Here is an 18,206-nt window from a genome sequence, read left to right on the forward strand (position 1 = left end):
ATATTGTTGGGGTTTTTTAAAGTGGAAAAATGGTGGTATAAATATTAGATTACTAATAGTAGATATACTAAATAAAACAGAATAAATGCTTATTTTCCTTTTCAGAGAAGCTGGAACTCTTAACTAAATTAAGTTAAAAACAGAAAATTGACTGGCAGTCCTGGAGTTACAAACCTTTATATTTTTATTTGAGGGTACTCTGGATTACAGAGCCAGGGAAGCTTAGTAAATACATAGGAGATCTTTCTCCTCAACAGCTGCATGTGCTTGACTGTGGAAAGTGAACAGTAGATTTTATAGTAATGTAATGCTGTTTGCCTTTTAATATTTATGAACAGTGATACTTTTGGCCATTATTGATTCTATTATATATTACTCAAATTGCTTTTTTGAGAAGTGAGATGGTTATGAACTTTTAAGACTTCTGTGGAGGATTTTATGAGCAGCTCATACTTCTAAATTTTGATTTTTAAATGTTTCAGTTTTGAAGGTAAGGTCAATTTATTTTAGAGGGTGACAGTGTTTTTTATGATGAAACATAATTGATAGGCTTTTTATGTTTGTGTAAATTTCCAATTTGAAACAGTTTAGTTAAAGAAAATCTCAATTTTTTCTAATTCTTGGAAGATAAACTAGGGTGTTTTTTTGGGAGGACCTGTAACAGCTCTGCTTGCATGTCTCTGATTGCAAGACAGAAGGTAAAGTGCTTTCCATTGATCATTTCAGCAAGGGCAGCAATCTCCCGCTCTCCTTTTCTTCCTCCTCTTTCATTCTGAAGCACAGTAGCAGCAAAAGGAAAGTATTGAGAAAGCTGCAACTGGGAGCAGGAATTGCTCTGCAGAGACCCAAGCCTGGAGACCCTGATTGTGCAGAGAAATGTCGCAGTTATGAGGAGAATAGTCAGCTTGCCGTGGTCCAAATGGAGCTCTCTCTGCAAATAGCACTCGAGGTGAAGTGGAATAGGTCATTTAACTTCCCCTTTCACTGCGCAGGGAAAGCTGCTATGCCTTGCAGCGTGCTGCCTGGAGGATTTTAAAAGGAGTTTTTGCTGTCTTTGGGATAAGGGAGTGTGCTATGTCCTCTACATCAAGGTTTCCATCAGTAGGAAAGTGTCGTTGACTTCCACAGGCAACAGATGAGATCCTTAAAATGCTAATGTTCCTGGTTTATAAACTGAGCACTAAAGGCTTTTGCTCATTTAATGTGCAGTGGGCTGAAAGCTTGCAGTGTGCAGAAAAATCCGTGGGTGAAGTAAGTCAGTGAGGCTCCAGTGTGTGCCTTGGGAAATATGAGGAGGCAGCAGTTCACACGGATTCCCCTTTTGCAGCAGAACTGTGCTCTGCAGGAACAACCAGAGATACTTTCTGCATCTTTCACTGCCTTCTGCTCTTAGACTGCACTTGTGCCGCTAAGGTAACACAATTTTTTGCTGAGGAAATGGAGGGAGGGCAGTGAGCAGCAAGATTCATGCACACATTTCCCTTCCCCACCTCTCTTGTGCAAGATTTTCTTAACAGGTTCTTGGTTAACAGGGCCTCAGGAATCGGTGAGTTCTTGTCTGGCGCCTCTTGCTCAGCATGTCTTTGCTCCTTCAGCAGCTGGTGACTGACCTGTCCCCTACTCACCCCCTGTCCTTGAAGCCTCATCAGCCCAGTGCCACAGGAAGAGAGATTGCTTGTTGAGTGCAGCTCCTTTTGCTCCCACAGATAGCCATCAGCTGCCCCTGAGGCAACACCAGTGCCATCCTCGCCTTGCCCAAGAGCAGATCCTTCTCTGGGTCTCATCCAAGGTCTTCTGTAGCTGATAGAAGTGTTCTCTTGAATTTGGCTGCCTTTGAATTGGACTCTCCCCCTTCTTGTTGCTGAACAGCAGGCTTCCTTTCCCAGCTAACTCAAAGTGGCTCCTCATGTGGAAAAACTGAAAATCGAGCAAAATTATTTCAGGGTGGGTTTTTTTTTTCCCCAGTTCTGTTCCAGTGGCCAGCGTCCTTGTAATTGGAGTTGCACTGTAAGGAGCTCAGTCACACAGATCCCTTCCAGAAGTTAACTCATGGTCTTAGGTTGATTTATTGCTGTGAACATGCCCAGCCGCATGTGAGGAAGGATGTGTGTGTAAGACACCTTGTGTGCCAGTCATACTTCCCCCTGGGTCATGTGTTTTTCACACTGTGGTTAATCACTCACTGTGTCTCTTGTGAATTTTACTCATTTCTTTGAGTTCTTTCATTTACTTACAGAATGGGTTTTCTTAGAGGAGTCTATTCAGCATCTGTTTTATTCTTTCTCTTTGAAGAAACCGTTCTATCATAAGATCAGTAATTGCAGGCCTGTGTAGTGTCAGCAATAACCACAAAATTAATAAAACTGGGGTGATGGGAACTCCTTAAAGCATGAAAATGAGTGTCTTTCTCTCTGCAAAGCTGAAGCTTTGCTCATGAAGTTATGAAACTAAACAGCATGTCCCTAATGATTGACTTGGAGGTTTTCCTTGCACATGGTAGGTACAGAAATGTAGGCCTCTTTTCTGAGTCTGTATGTGTTAATGAAACTAGACTTAAAACCTATTTTTGACATGCAGAGTATTGCTTTTATTGTTGGTGTAACATGTATAACTGTTTATATCAGTTTTGGATAATGTGTCTCTTTAAAATATTTTCAGAGTCGCTCTGAATTGGAACCTAAAATCAAGTACAGTGTGCCAGTTTGGTTAGAAGATACTCTGAGTAATGAATTTTTTATGCCTAATTTCCATCGATCTTACATGTCTGAAAGGAAAAATAAATGCTTTGATAGGCTTCTGTACATTACTGTGCTGGCAATTGATCTTGGTTGACTTTGCATGTTGTGACTGACTGCTAATTAAATAACTGGGATCAGCATTTAATTTCGAATTTCTCTTCTCCTACAGTGTGACAAAATCAAGCAAGAAAGAGATGAGGCTGTCAAAAAACTGGAGGAGTTTCAGAAAAGTAAGCTGATAATGTCAGTGGGATTTTCTTGATGTAGACAATTATGAACATAGTTCTGCACACTCTACAGCAGTGTTAATGCTGAGATTAAGGTCCACTCACTGTTTTTCCTTCAGAGCTGTTTTTTAAGTAGCTAATCCACTGAGACTTTGCCCGTAGCCAGACTAAATGCTGTTACAACATTTGTACTCTCTGGCACAGGTAGACATTCTCAAGGTGCAAAGTGGTGAAAATACAGTGGTGCAAATGTGGCTCTATCTCACCTGGATTCTGCAGGTGACTTTTGGAATGATACATCTTTGAAGTGAGTGGGTTTTGATGTGGTTGGTGAGATACCTAATAATAATAATGGCAATCTTTTTTATCAAGGAGTAATAGTACTTTAAGCCTAGACACACCAGTAAACGTTTTTAGGACGAACTGCTCTCCTGTGGTAATTTTTAGAGCAAGTTCTATCTTGTCTGGGCTGTGAGAATGTCAATACTCAGTTTTACACTTTTATGGTAATGGTTCTATTGAAACCCTATGGTGTCTGGAAGCAACAAAGCACATCTAATGGGAGTGGAAGTATCCTAGTGGAATAGCTCCTTAGAAGAGACAATTACAATGGGATTGTGGTCTGTTATGTCTGGTTTGTGCCAGTACAGTGAACTGCACGATGAAGCATCAGAAATGTGGATGAAGTTAATGCAGGAGAAGGAAATCACATGGTCTGTACTTTTGTGTGACTGTGTTAATAGAGGAATTTGCTCACTTCTGTTTTATAATAGTTCCTGTGATATAATTATGGAAAATAATCTAAAATCAACAGGAATTTTCTGCTGCCTTAAATGATCTTAGGTAACTGTTCTGTGAAGCAAGAATGTTCTCTAAGAACTATGATTCCTCCGGAAAAACGTCTGCCTGTTTTGTTTTTGTTATGATATGAGGAATACTGGAGTGTGGCAGAAAATGTCAAGTAGTTAAGACTTAAAATTTGAGGTAATATTTGATGTTGTAAGATTTTATAGGTTTCTTTTATCTTCCTTTCACATTTTTAAAGGACATACCTTGTAAACATAGTGATAAAATGCCAGGAATATTAGGATTTTAAAGCAATAATAGAGCCCATTATTTAAACGACAATATAAAAGGCAATTATATTGATGAAGAGCTACATTGGCTTTGTGTCTGTGAATAAACTTGGCCTGTACTCAGCTTCTATTTGTTCTCCTGGCATAAACACATATTGTGTGTGATTCCAGTTTAATGGGGCCCCGTTTGTATGCCAAGCAGCTGCATTTTAGGCCCTATTGCGTGATTTCATAGCTCTCTGAAAATTGGTTCTATTGAGCACAAGAGATAGAAGGTGGTGGTGGGGGGGAAAGCTTCAACACACAATCATTTCTTTTCAATTGGAGCCAGCAAGGTTGATGACAACATGACCATTGTGTTATAATGATAAGACCACTAAGGATCTGTACCTCTCATCAAGGCTTTCACACAACAGCAGATACAATTTAATTCACTGCTCTGTCAGCAGTGCTGATACCATTATGCCGTCTGTCTCCACAGTTATAATCACTGTCCTCCGAGAAATGCAGTTGAAATGATCTTGAGCAGTCAAAGAAACTCTCAATTAAGGCTGCCACTTCCAATGTGTCAGATTGTGTCTTATGCACTTGGTACAATTTTCACTTCCAATCCTGTTTATTTACAATGTCTACCAGTAATTACGCTTAACATGTCATTTAGTGAGGGTGCCCCTGCCAAGGAGATTGTTGGGTGCTGCAGTACCATTGAGGGGGAGTTTCTCGCAGTCAATGCCATCAGCGGCTTTTAGTCCCTGATGGGATGCAGTAGTAATGTTGATAATGCAAGTATCGTGCTCATCAAGTCATAATTAGATGCCACTCAAATGTGCCACTTGTAATAACAGTGTTGATTCATGTTTTCTCGGTGACTGCAACTACTAATTAGTTAAGTGGTTTTTGGTTGGCCTGCATTTGCTGCGGATTATTATTACCCCTGAAAAAAACCGTCAAGGTTAGAGATGTTTCAGGCCACTTAGTGCTTCTCTATGAATATTAATATTGACATAATAAGAACTTTGGACGGACTTAGGAAATAATATATTTTTTGTATTTAATTTGGAAAGACTTTTTTCCCCTGAGTTAATCATAATTGCAGGTTAATTAAGTTTAAATGAACCAAGAGTAATCTCTAGTTCTGCCATGAGAGCCTGATCCTTGTTTCCTAACTTTAGCCTTGCTTGAGGCCATTAGATTCCTGTCTGGAAAATGGGAGCAGTTCTGTATCTCCATTGCTCCCTTATCCAGCCCAAAATATCTCATTGCTCAAAACTCCTAGGGCTTGGTAGAATAAAAACAGAAGAGATAGGGACATGTACTACCTGAAATTTTTCCTCTCTCAAATTAAATGTAGCAGCTGGTGTGGCACACTTGGAGAAGAGAATTTCTCCACAGTCAGGAGAAATGGAAATAAAAAGACAACCAGAGAAGGAGGTGTGGTTGCTCTGCTGTTAGACGACTTGATGTCAACGTAGTTTTTAGACCAAGATTTACCAATACACTGCCCCGTATTTTCTTTTTTGTAGATTTTGTCTTTCATGCACCTGCTCAGCAAACCAAAGTGTTGCTGGTTTCGTATGGTAATAATGCAACTTTAATAATAAAAACATCAGTTGATACTAAATATTAAGCTGCATAAATAACGTTTGTTAATGGCATTGTTTTTCCTATCCTGAAGTCCTGTTTTGTAGTCATTATGATGACCTCTGTATATCAGAGAGCATTTTGGTATCTCTTCAGTTTTCAGTCAAAACTCTTGGAAGAGGGCAAGGAGGATTTTCTACCCAGTGGTATAAAATCACTAGGTTTTAAAGCTTATCTTTGTGAAAAGGAAAGGAAATACTAGAAAAAAAATCCTCTGTATTCACACTATATTTTCCAGCCTTTTTCCTGCTCCAAAGTATTGTTCAGCTGCACATAGTTCCTTTCTGTGCATTAAAATCCTGATTGGGTTGAGATGGAATCTGTGCCATGCAGTGACTTACAGAATTAGGATCCAGGCTGCTGCTTAGAATGGGTGAGGGTGCCAGGAGCCAAGGGGGATTTGCATCAATGAGCATGAGAAATGGAAAACTGTTCTTGGGTTTTGTGCTTTGCTCCCCTGCACAACCTTAAACCTGTCCCTTAGAAAAAGACTGAACACTACTAAAGGGCAAATGTACTGCTGGAAGTTGAATGGAATTGAAAACCAAAATGTATCTGTACTTATAAATTTTTTCTGACTCACATCGATATCCTATGTTACAAAACACGATTTGTTCCAGAACTTTTTGGTCACTCTTTTGCCTGTCTTTGACAGAGTGATGTGTACCCAGAATTGTAATCAGGATTCTGTAACTGCAGAGGACAGATGTGTCTCTTGCTCTTCCAGCTGTGACATGAAGTGTAGTATCACAGCCATGTACTCCAGCTGCAGTCAGACAGCTCAGCCTCAGCCCTGGGCTCAGGGAATACTTGTGGGTGTGTTGGGATCTGTGTTGTGGACAGAGAGGATAGGTGAGGCCGTGGTGCTTATTTTAGGGCCTGCTCAACACAGAGAGACTTCAAATAAGAAACAGACCAGAGAGTAAAAAGAAACTTTGTAATACGTCTGAGTAAATCTTGCTGTTTAAAAATACCGTGATTCTGGTCTTCTGAAAATGGCATTCCTACCAAATTTTCAAGAGGGTTATGATGGCAATCTTAAGGGATAATCCTAAAGGTCTCATTCTGATTTCTCAAGTCTTAGTGAGATAAAGATGATGAATGAGGAGGGTCCTGCTGGTCTTCTGCTTCCATAAGTTTATGCTCAGTTCTACAGTTGCCCCTTTAATGCTGCAAACATGGCTTGAGAGAGTTGCTTAAAGAAAAAAAACCAAATATTCAATGCTCAAAATAGTTTGTATCTGTGCAGATTATCTGTGTACTTCCCTGTATTTGAAATGCTTACAATGAAAGTTAGCAAAGATGTACTATTTCTGATCATGGGAGGTATGTGTCAAACTCAGGAAAATACTGACTAATTTTTGAATTCTTCCCTTAGTTTCTCACATGGTTATTGAGGAAGTAAACTGTATTCAGAACCATCTTGAAATTGAGAAGACATGCCGTGAAAGTGCTGAGGCTTTGGCTTCTAAGGTGAGGAGAATCATGGTGATCCCGTTTTATCTGATCTATTTATTCACCTGTTTATTTATTTTTTAAAAACTTGAGATTGTATGCATGACTCCTTATATATTTCTGTATAATATTGTGGAGCTGTGAAATAGTTTGGAATTGGCAAAAAACTAAAAGCCATGTGCAAGATGCAAAATGCAATTCCTGCCTTTAAAGAAAAAAAATTACCCATTTTAATGTAGTTTCTATTTTCACAGACCAGCATCCTGATCTCTAGTTTTCATATGCATTTAGGTTAAATGGAAAATAAGTTTTAGAACTACTCTGTGTGAAAACAATAATGAGCATTTCAGTGTCTAAATCAAATGGAAAAAGTCAACCACTGCATTACATTTCAGGTGATTGTTTATGAAAGCAAAGCGAGGGCAGGGGAAAGGTGACCTCCACTGCTCTGTTGATTGCGTCTAGTCTGATGAATTTAGCAAGTGTGTAATTTTCTATATTCCATCTCATCAGAAGTGCATTATTATTAAAGAATGTTTTTATCTCTCTTATATATTTTTGGTTGTGTAAAATGCATCTGAGCCACTTCATCAGAAAATGGATTACAGCAATTTTGAACCAAATTTCATTAGCAATGCTGACTGCCTTTTTTTTTTCTTTTTTTTTTTCCCCCCCTCCCCATTCCCTGCCCAAAGTACATCCTTAGATATGGTAAAAATCACACCAGCAAGAAATCACTTTAATTTAGATGCATTAGCAATGTACTTTCTGGAGGTATTTACTTAATTGTTTGCATAATGACACTATATTAGAATTCATAAGATAGACAATCAGCATATAAGTAAGAAAATGAACACATTTATGCAACTTGTCTTCTTCTCTGCACTTCCCCTATAATGCATGTACAAGGGCACTTCAAAGACTTTTCTCCATGGGGCTGTTTGTTGCTGTGAGCTGACTAAACCATGAAAGGTCCCTCACATCACTCTCCCCACTTGCTCAATTTCATTCTTTGGGAATGAGCCAAATAAATTCTGGAGTAAATCTCCCATACTTGAAGGGCTGAGGATAAGGGGGATCAAAGATGAATCTGTTCTGTACCATCCACCAACCAGTCATGTGTTTAAGCGTCCAGCCCAAAGTGCTTTCTGACTTGGGGTCTGACCCATAAAGACTTGGTTTATGAGTGGTTTCATGTAAGTTGACTCTACAGTAATAAGTCAAAAGAATTCTGAGATAATTCTGTTGTGACCACTATATAATAGTGGTAGTGTTAGTAGTTTAAAAGCAAAATAGTGCACAGGAGAAGGTAAGGATTTTTATTTAACCAAGTTAACGAATTGATACAACTGAGAAAACCAGATGAGCTTTCACGGGCACAGACTCTTCTTCAGGTCATTCAGTTGGGACTCCTGGTACATATTTAAGGGTGAGGAGCTGAAGCAGCTATCACAAAGCATGTGTAGCATTAAGTCAGCTTGATAGCTGATTTGACACAGAGTATTTATAAAAGTTGACTTTCTTCTTCTTGCCCAGCAGCTTAAAGAAGGACTAATTAGCTTCTTACTATTTGTCCTTCTCACCTTTCAGCTGAACAAAGAAAATAAGACCTTGAAAAGAATTAGTATGCTTTATATGGCCAAACTGGGCCCAGATATTATCACTGAAGAGATTAACATCGATGAGGATGAATCATCCACGGATACAGAAGCTACCTCGGGATCATGCAATTCTGTGCACTGTCAGCAGCAAATAAAAGGTGAGCATTGTTGCTGATCCTACACCAGCATGCAAAGCAGAAGTTGTCTAAAGAACAGCAGTGCTGGTTTGGACCTGAGATCCCTCTGGTTCCAAGTCATGCTTCTGGGAGTGGTCAGAATCAAAGGATTTGCAGGAATGACTAAGAAGAGGGTGGGCTGATAGTGATACTGTGTAACATGGATGGTGGGAGATACACAGCCTGCAAAGGAAGTTACAATGTGATAGGAAAATGAGATCTGCCCAGCTAAGAGAGTTCAGTGCTACTGAGTCAGTAAAGGAAGTATTTCCTAAGTCCCTTAACAGAGGAACAGTTAGGCAGAAGGACAAGGTCACCTTCAGCTGCAATGTCATTATTTCAGAGCTTGCCAGACAGGACTCTCCATTTCTGTTCCATTACGTTCCTTTGTATGCACAAACTTCATTCATGTTCCAGAGCTATTACCAAACAAGCAGCCTAAAAAGGGACTGTTGTACAGGTCAAATGGCAAAGCTTGAGAATATGGAAATAGATTGATAAGACAAATCTGTGCTTTTTTTTCAGAAACTTCTGGTTCTTTTTTGAAAGGCAGTTGATACTTCCATTGTCCAAAATCAGCCTTCCTTTCTCCTCTTTGTGATTAAATCATCATGATTTTTGTATATCCAAAGTATCCATAGTATCCAAAGTATCCATAGTAGCCATAGTATCCAAAAAAAGGGGAATACCCACATTCTGGATTTGGTGACAAGAGAGATTAAGTGTTTAATTTCTTTAAAAAAATGTTGGTATTTTGGGGATCTTGTAACTATTTTAGCCTTCTCACCGTTCAAGAAAGTACTGAATGTTTCTTGGAATGATTTCTTCCCTCCCACTATTCTGTAAGGATACACAAATAAGGTAGTAAAATCCGAGGCTCTTTTTGGTATGTGGATATGCTTTCTTCTCTGGATGATGACGTTGACATGTTTTGTAAAATGAGACTTAATCCAGGTACCATAAATCTCAGTGAGACCTTTTTCCTCATGAATTTCTCTGTAAAGCACAAATCCATAACAGAGACAAGGTGTATCAAGAACCTTCTGGGAAAACAGGTCTTTTTATTTACTTCGGAAAGTGTATGCCTTTAATTTAGAGAACAATAAATCTGAGCCTCCAGAATTGGAAGGGGGGATGCTGGTGTAGAAAGGACATTTTCAAGATGTGACACCAAACAGAATGACATCCAGCAAGTCATCATCATCTGCAATTGATTAGCCACAATTTTCTCAACTCGTGGCTGGTATTCAATGAACAGCAGTGCTGTGAAATTCTGGAAGCAGGTGGGGAATGAGAGCACTTACTGAAAGCTAATATATATCAATAAATTTTTATTTTTGTGGTGATTTTATGTTAACCTAAACCTTGATATATTATGTATGCAAACTGATCTCCTGTTAAGAAGTGATTATAATCAAATGTTTTATTCCATTGTGAATTTAATTTATTTCATATTTTAATAATTAGGAACAAAAATTCTGAGGGGAAAATTACAAGCATTAGCTCTTCCATCAGTAAAGGTTATATTCTGACTCTGCTCACATAATGTTACAAAGACTATAAATTGGCAGCTGTTCAGGACAATTTCTTCAGTGAAAACCTCCCAAGTATTAACTGCCTGTTGTTTTGTTTATTTCCCTTGTGACAAGAACTCACGATCCAAAAAGAATTGAAGTGCATTAATTTCTTTTAAAGGACGCCTCTTAAAAATTGCTTTCTGCTGCCTCCATACCAGAGTCTCTGTGATATGACAGTCTCCTGAGTAGGACTGAGGACACTCTGGTGGCAGGATTGACCCAGTTGTAGCAGGAAATGAATCATTCAGAATGCAGATAAAGACAGCAGGACTGAACAAGAAGCTTACCTCAACAGAGTAGAGCTGAAACTGTGGCCCAGTTATAGATCTGTTACTTGACACTTATGCAAAGCTCATAAATTATTGAGGGTGTTCCTTGATTACAGCTGATGCTTAGTACGTAGTTCAGGTGTTTCATACTCAGCTGTACTTGCATTGCCATGACATTTCCTTTGTTGTTTTTCGAATGAAATATATTCTTCATTTCCTTCCTCAAACTGTAGAGCTGCGAGATCAAATCGTATCTGTTCATGAGGAAAAGAAGACCTTGGCCATTGAACTGGAAAACCTGAGGTGCAAACTTGCAGAAGTAATTGAAGAAGTATGTATTGTACCATGGAAGGCGAGACCATGTTAGCGTGGAGTCGGTACTTTCTGTATCTTACTTTGCTAAAAACCCTCAGTTGTGAAGTTAATTGAATACTGTCTAATCTCAAGTCCTGCCAGTGATGGATCACTTAGGGCATGTCCCTGGAAGGGGCCTTCTGAGTCACTGTCCAGTCTGCCACTGTTGCTGGCACCTGACTTCTCTTATCTGTTTGACCTGTTCTAATGCCCATATTACAGCTGTCACCTGCCCTTCCTGACAGCCCCTCACCCATCACAGCCTGCAGGGGTTTTTTGGATTTCCTTAAAACTGTAGATGTGTAAGAAATACTTTTGTAGGACACGTAGTTTAATCACTGGTGCTACTTTATTGAGTGTATCCTTTAGCCATTATCACTGCTGTGTCATGGTAATTAGACCAGCAAATTGGCTTTTCAAGCCAGCAGAGTTTCGTTCCTGCTTGAAAACTGGATAAGCCATGTATTGATGCAAATCAGGACTTAGTGGCTCTTCCTGTCTATGCAACACTTGCATTCAGAAAGACACAGCTGACAGCTCTTGGACAATAAACAGAGCCCAGGAAAAAAAAAAAGCCAAAAAACAAAACAGGAGTCTGACTATATTAAAATGCAAACAGTCAAGTAACTTCTCAGCCAGGTGTTATGGCACCTGGTCCTGAAAGGTTCCAAAGAGGTTATATTTGCAGCTGTGACTGGAACGTGCCATGGGAGGTTTAGTTCATAACCCTTTTATGACATCTGTTATGACATCTGTAAGGTGGAGTAAAAATGCTTTCCATCCCACTGGAAACCCCAGCATTGAGCCAAACCTAGGAAACACAGCTACCAACAGCAAAATACTGCTTGCATTATGTATGTGCTGTATGCCTTATGCCATTAACTAAAATGCTCTTGTTTTTGATGTGTTCTTTATACTTTTGTAGGTAAATAAGTTGAAAGAGGAAAAGGCTGTTTTGACAACTGAAGTTAATAAGCAACAGAAGCTGCTGGAGAAGTGCAACAGAGGTGTGTGGTCTCAGCAGGTTCTCTAACAGTTTGCTACATCCTTTGCAGAAGCTTCAGAACTTTTCTGTTGCAGTACAAAGAGTAGCTCACATGACAGTGACTGTGGTCCAGATCTGACACTCAGCCTTATTGCTGCAGGCACTGCATCAACTCATGGACTGTTCCAGACTCTCTGTACTCCAGGAAAATGTGACAATGTAAATAGCAAGTGTTAGGTGAGAATAGGGAAACTTTTTCCTGTGTGGCACAAGTGGCAAACTAGGGTAGGAGGACAGTGTTTCACAGAGATGGATTTTGAACCTTAATCTCCTGTTTTCCTGAATCACTACACCAGTTTTCCCTTTAGTTGGAATGCAGTTTATAATTTTGAATGTCTAAAGACTTGGGAGCAACTTCTTTTATGTTCAGAGGATGATGAGAAAAAGGCAGGAGTGCTTGCATGTAAGAGATATGATTTCCAAGTTATAGAAGAAAACCAGAAGTTTTTCTTTCTGGAAAGACACGAGAGGTAAAACCAGGGCAGGGAAAGTCTGAAATGAGATATGACTCAGAAAAGGAAAGCTTTTGCTTAATGAAGGTGAGTTTTGCTTCTACATGAGTAATAGTTGACCCCAAAGAAGTTAAGAATATGGGGAAAAGTTTTTAGTACCTTGGATTACTCTGCTCTTTCTTCTTGTTGCTTACTGAGCCTTATGAAATTAAAAATGATTTGCTAAAAAGCCTCACTGAGTGTTTCCCATTTTCCTGGAGTGGAAGACAATGGGTCTGGCTGGGATGCAGTAGGGCAGATCCTGTAAGCTTTCTCCAGGTGTCCATCTCTTCCCTCTTCCATGTGTCTGCACTGCTTAAGCCTATGACTGGCAGTACCTGAAGGCTCTTACAACACCAAACTTCAGAACAGTTGATTAAACAGATTAGCTTCATGCTTTTGATAGGAGAGTGTGGCAGATGAAAATTTTCTGAAATGTTTTCTTTTTTCTAAGCATTATCAAAAGAACAACCCCTAGTTTCACACTTGCCTGTTTTTCAGGAAGACTTAAAGAAAGGTTTTTTTGTATGCTTGAAATGAGCTACCAGAGTATCTGTTCAATGTCTCCTGTATCCTGTGTCTGTGTAGCACTGTGTTGAAGCTGTGCACTCAGTGCATTTCAGTCAGAGTCGATGAATTTATCTCATTTATTTCTAAGTATGTGGGTTGTTTGTTGGGTATTTTTTGTGTGTTTTCTGTGGTTGGTTTTTTGTTTATTTGCTTTTTTGAGTTAGCATAATTTTGAGAGTCAGGTGGGGTGGGATGTGCATCCCACTGGCTAAATTACCACTTACTGTACCTACCTTTAAAAAATGTTATGCTTATCTCCAAACCAGGTAAACAAATACAGATTCCTCAAGCATAACATAATCTTTGATATATTCAGCAAAGCTTTTTTGAGGCAAAGAGAGGCCAAATATGGTCTGTGGTACTTGATGCCTGTTACTGGAGATTTTTGGGTCTGAACAGGAGGAGTATTACTCTGCAGAAGATTAGAAATTGTGCATATATGTGGTGTGGTTTAGGACAAATATTGTGAAGAGGACTGTGTATGGAAATGTAAAACTAGGTCATGCTGTCAGCGAGGGATTCATGGTACTAGGGAATAGCAGCTTATGTGGGTAAATCAAACAGTAGTTCTTCTTTTGATCTGTTCCACTTCTATTTCTGATCTTGTTTTATCCTTATAAACAGTGTCTGTGCTGGCAGTAGAGGAATATGAAGAGCTTCATGTAAACTTTGAGCTGGAAAAGAACCTGCGGCAGAAAGCAGAGTCATTTGCACAAGAGGTGAGTAGTCAAGGAAAAGGAAAAACAAAATACTGGGCAAAACCTTAGCAGCTTGGATGACTTAATTTCAATTCCCAGCTCTCATCCAGCCCCACATATGACTTAGCCAACATCTGTACTTCATCCATAAAAGTGTGTTTACTACTTCAACAAGCATTTACAAAGCACTTTGGAATTATTCATGCAGCCTTACCTATGTCCCCTTTCAAGGCAAGGCTTTAAATTTATCATGGGCTTAGTTAGCTACAACATTCCAATGTGGAATATGTAGTGGTTGGAGCTGGGAGAGATTAGCTGCCTTTCTAGTGGCAAATTTTGAAGACTGTATTTCCTGAAGAATATGTGGATTCATAAAAAAGGTGTTGCAAAAATACAATATTAGTTGAGCGACTCATTTTCATTTTGAGATATTATATTGAAAGTACTTTTTGTAATTGAATAGCAAACTGACAGGTAAGAACTTAAGTACAATGCCAAAGAAATGCTGATTATTTACAAACAAGTATTTTTTGGGTTTTGTCATTATTTAGTGGTTGTCTCTTCTGAGAATATGGGCCTCTCTTGGTGCAGACTGTCAGAGTAGCTGTTCAGTTGGAGGCTTTCATTCCATAAAGTTCTCTTACCCAAAATGGAATCACTACAACGGTGAATTTCTGCATTATTCTTTCCTTTATGTACCTGCTTGTCATCCTTTGGTATCGTGCTGGTCAGAAAGATTTTTAGAAAATGTTTTAAAAAACAGGACCATGTGACAACAAAGGCATTGCTCATTTGTGTGTGGGGAACTAGTATTTCAAATTTCTTTAAAAACCTGTTCTCACTGGCCTGGTTCCACACTGGTGGTGTCCCTTGAGTGACCCTGAGGCATTAGAGACAGGCTCTGGCCCACAGCTGCATCCACAGCAGCACAGCTTTCTGCTCGAGTGAGGCTGTGTGAGTGTCCTCATATGGATCATGTCGCAAGGTCACAGCTGTGTTTTGAGAGCTGAGTTTTCTAGGATGTGTTACAGTAGCTGTGTTTGGATTATGCTAAGGATGTTGAGGGATTTTCTGCTTTCATTAGCCACCTGCTTCCTCGGTCTCTATAAAATGTTTCTTTTAAACCACAAAATTTCTGCTGGATTTTCGCTTGGATTTTGCAATCCGCAGTGGTTGGTTGTGATAAGCTGTGTGGTGTTGAGGGAAGGAAGAGCTTTGAGTAAAGGGCAACACTGCATGTTCAGTGCTTTGTTCTTGATTTGTTTGGAGCACTTGGAGAAAGGAAATAGGCTCCAAGTAATATGGCTGTCATTGCAGCTGAAGGATGGCACATCTTGTTTTGTATTAGTGTTTGTGATGTCTCAAACAGCCTCGATGTGTGTTTTAGCTCTCTAAAATACAGAACTACTGCCTTTGGGGTGCCTGCTCAGTTCAGTGGGCAAGTTGTCTTTCCAAGGGGCTGAAGTACCTTAAATTTGCCTTCATGGGGTGATTGACCCATGCATTCAGATCCACCCCTTTCCCTTTCTCCTTATCATGGCTTCATCTTCTGTCTTTGCATCATGGTTGCCATGGGAGGAGAGCAGGGAAGTGGCTGCTGGGGGCTGTTTTTTGGAGGGATGCCCTTGGCCTTCTGCCCTTCTGACAAGTGAGGAGGATTTGCTTCAGAGCAGGAGCACTTGAGAATGCAGGTGTGAGAGAGAACAGGCAGGTGAGCATGTGTGCAGAAGGGAGCACAGATGGGGGAGAGGAGAGACATGGAGCAAGAGAGGGAGGGAGCAGGCACATATAGGAGTGAGGGAACTCTTGAAAATCACAGCTTTTGATTAAAGTAAAAAAAAAAGGACCCAATACAGCTTTAATTATAGTCATGCTGCTGGCACCACCATAATATATATTTAATTAATCAAAAGCGATCCAACTTCAAACATTAGAATTCATGCTCTTTAGAGGTTCTAAAGAAACTGAGTAAATATTGTCAGCCGTGGTGTGGAGAGGGGGAAGGAAAAGGAGAGAGGGTTTGAAGTGAGTCACAACCCATTGTGAAAGGTACAGGAATCTGCATAAAAGAACTAAATAAATAGAGTGTGTAAGGGGCGGAAGCATGGAAAAATCTGTACCTACCTGAATAAAACAGGGTTGTTAACACAGGAATCTTGGCAAGCTTAACCAGAATTCTAGTGTCAGGTTTTAAGAGACACTTTAAGATCTCTCAGCTGTTTGTGGAGCAGTTTATAAGAAAACAAAGGGAGGCAGAGAGTATCTTGAAGGCCATTGCAATAATATAGAGGTACCCCTGAAAAGCACTCTCCACAAAGATGAGCAAAATACAATACATGCAGCAAAGCAAGCCAAAAGAAGGAGAACACAGTCTGAGAAGCAAATTGAAACTCTCAGCGATGTGAAAATCTCTGGAGTTTAACAAAATAAGCTTGCATAAGGGATTTATTAAACATATACCTTTCTGTTATCAGTGGTGTTTTCAGAACAAATCCAAAGCACAGCCCCATACGAGCTACTATGAGGAAAATCAACTATTCCAGCTGAAACCAGCACAAATGAACAGTTCTTTACTGTTGTATATGGCAAAGAGACAACCCTGCCCCTAAAGTTCTCTGGAAACCTCATGGAGAAGCAGCAGTGTGCTCCCAAAGTTGACATTGAGCTTGGTTTTTTACTGTCCTCTGTATCTTGGACAAATAGGAATGAAGTGTCAAACTGCTGAGCAGTTTGTTGGAGTTCCTTTCACTTCTGAGGCTACCGCAGGCTTTTGCTCAAAATGTGCAGCTGGAGAGAAAAAGGAAAGGCTTCCCAAGTGTTTCTGGTAACTTGGAAAACAGTTTGCAGTTGAGAAGTTGAAAGGCTGCATTCAAAGGAACTATGATCCACATGGATTAAAACACTTCAGTGAATCTCTAATGTGCATTGTGCATCTTTTCATTGACTTTCCATCCAGTGCTGAATGTTCGCACCATCCTACAGCTGTTTGTGCTTCTAAGTAACTGTTGCACAGCAAAATGTTTGCATTTAACTTGTTTTTCCTCAAAATACCTGCACCTCTGCCAGTGCACAACTGGCTTTGCTTACTCTGGGACTGAATTTTCCCATTTTGAAAGATAAAAGGTGGCTGTCAACTTAGGGAAAATCCTTGTCACTCTTAGCAGATGTCTGCTCTACTTGTGAGGTTGCACACACTGGATTTGGCTATCTTGATGACACGAACTCCCAAAGAACTCTTCCTTAGATGCATTTATGACCTTTTGGTGTAAGTTGTGAGGACTTCTGCATTTACATGCTGCATCTGTGAGTGGGCACTGCAAAAACAGCACTGAGGAAGATCTCCGTGCTTGCAAGTGCCACACTCTGTGCTTTACCAAGGATAGTTCAACAGCAACTTGTATCTGAAGAGAATTAATTTGCAGTCCAGCTGACTGAACTGGATTTAATAATTAAAGAGACATGATAAGTAGTTAGTACTTGAATTCTCCTGGGTTTGGATGTTACCACTTTTGAAGCATGATGTAATGCTAATATGTTTCATCAAGCTTTTTCCCAGGAAGAGGCTTGGGGAATGATAACAGATGTGTGCTCTAGGAAACTCTTTAGTCTTTTTCTCCCCATCCCTCCCCCCTTCCCATCTCTATTTTGTTTAGGCAATTTATCTGTGGGGAAAAAAAGTAAAGATGTTTCCTCCTCTTTCATGTGGTGTATGATCTACTTCTGAATCTATTATTTGGTGTCTAAATGCTGTAAGACTGTGAGCATTGTAGAATATATCACAGTGATTCTACCATGACAAAAAGAAAACTGCAGGAAATGAAGAAATGAATAACAATAGACATTATTTTCCCCCTGTATTTTGGGCAGTTATGCCTCATAAGTGAAGAATGAGTGCTTTAGCTTGAGAAACCCCTTTAACAGGCTGGTAAAATAAATAATGCTCTGTTTTTAAGGAAGTCACACTGTTGATGGGAACTCAGGTTTCTCACACTCAAAAGTACATGCTCCAAGCACCTCTGTGGTGAGAAGCAAACGATGGACAAGAAATAGGCTTAACTCATCTACTCCAATTCTCCCATTCTGAGTGAGTTAGACCTCTTCTTTTGAGCCACAAAACTTACTAATGCTACAGCTTGTAGCTCTTCAGAAACAGTCTTTCAGAAGTTGTCTGGCAATTAGCCATGTAACTAAAACCATCTGTGTTTTATCTTTATTGGTCTGAAGTATTATGAATTATCTCCATGAGTGACTGTTGGCTGTCCGTATTATGCGTATGTCCTTTTTCATG

General features: G+C 39.7%; 1 protein-coding gene across 2 annotated transcripts in view; it reads left to right on the plus strand.

The window, feature by feature from the left end:
• Positions 1 to 18,206, plus strand: part of SHTN1 (shootin 1) — a 52,258-nt gene that overhangs the window by 10,414 nt on the left and 23,638 nt on the right. For both annotated transcript variants that reach the window (XM_085064740.1, XM_085064739.1), the window contains exons 3-8: positions 2,908 to 2,968; positions 7,061 to 7,155; positions 8,728 to 8,896; positions 10,994 to 11,091; positions 12,040 to 12,121; positions 13,845 to 13,939. In XM_085064740.1, coding sequence (XP_084920866.1) covers positions 2,908 to 2,968; positions 7,061 to 7,155; positions 8,728 to 8,896; positions 10,994 to 11,091; positions 12,040 to 12,121; positions 13,845 to 13,939 — 600 coding nt within the window. The remainder of the gene's footprint in view (positions 1 to 2,907; positions 2,969 to 7,060; positions 7,156 to 8,727; positions 8,897 to 10,993; positions 11,092 to 12,039; positions 12,122 to 13,844; positions 13,940 to 18,206) is intronic.

The sequence above is a fragment of the Lichenostomus cassidix genome, chromosome 6 (genome assembly GCF_008360975.1).
Source record: "Lichenostomus cassidix isolate B80296 chromosome 6, HeHo_3.0, whole genome shotgun sequence".
NCBI classification, from domain to species: domain Eukaryota; kingdom Metazoa; phylum Chordata; class Aves; order Passeriformes; family Meliphagidae; genus Lichenostomus; species Lichenostomus cassidix.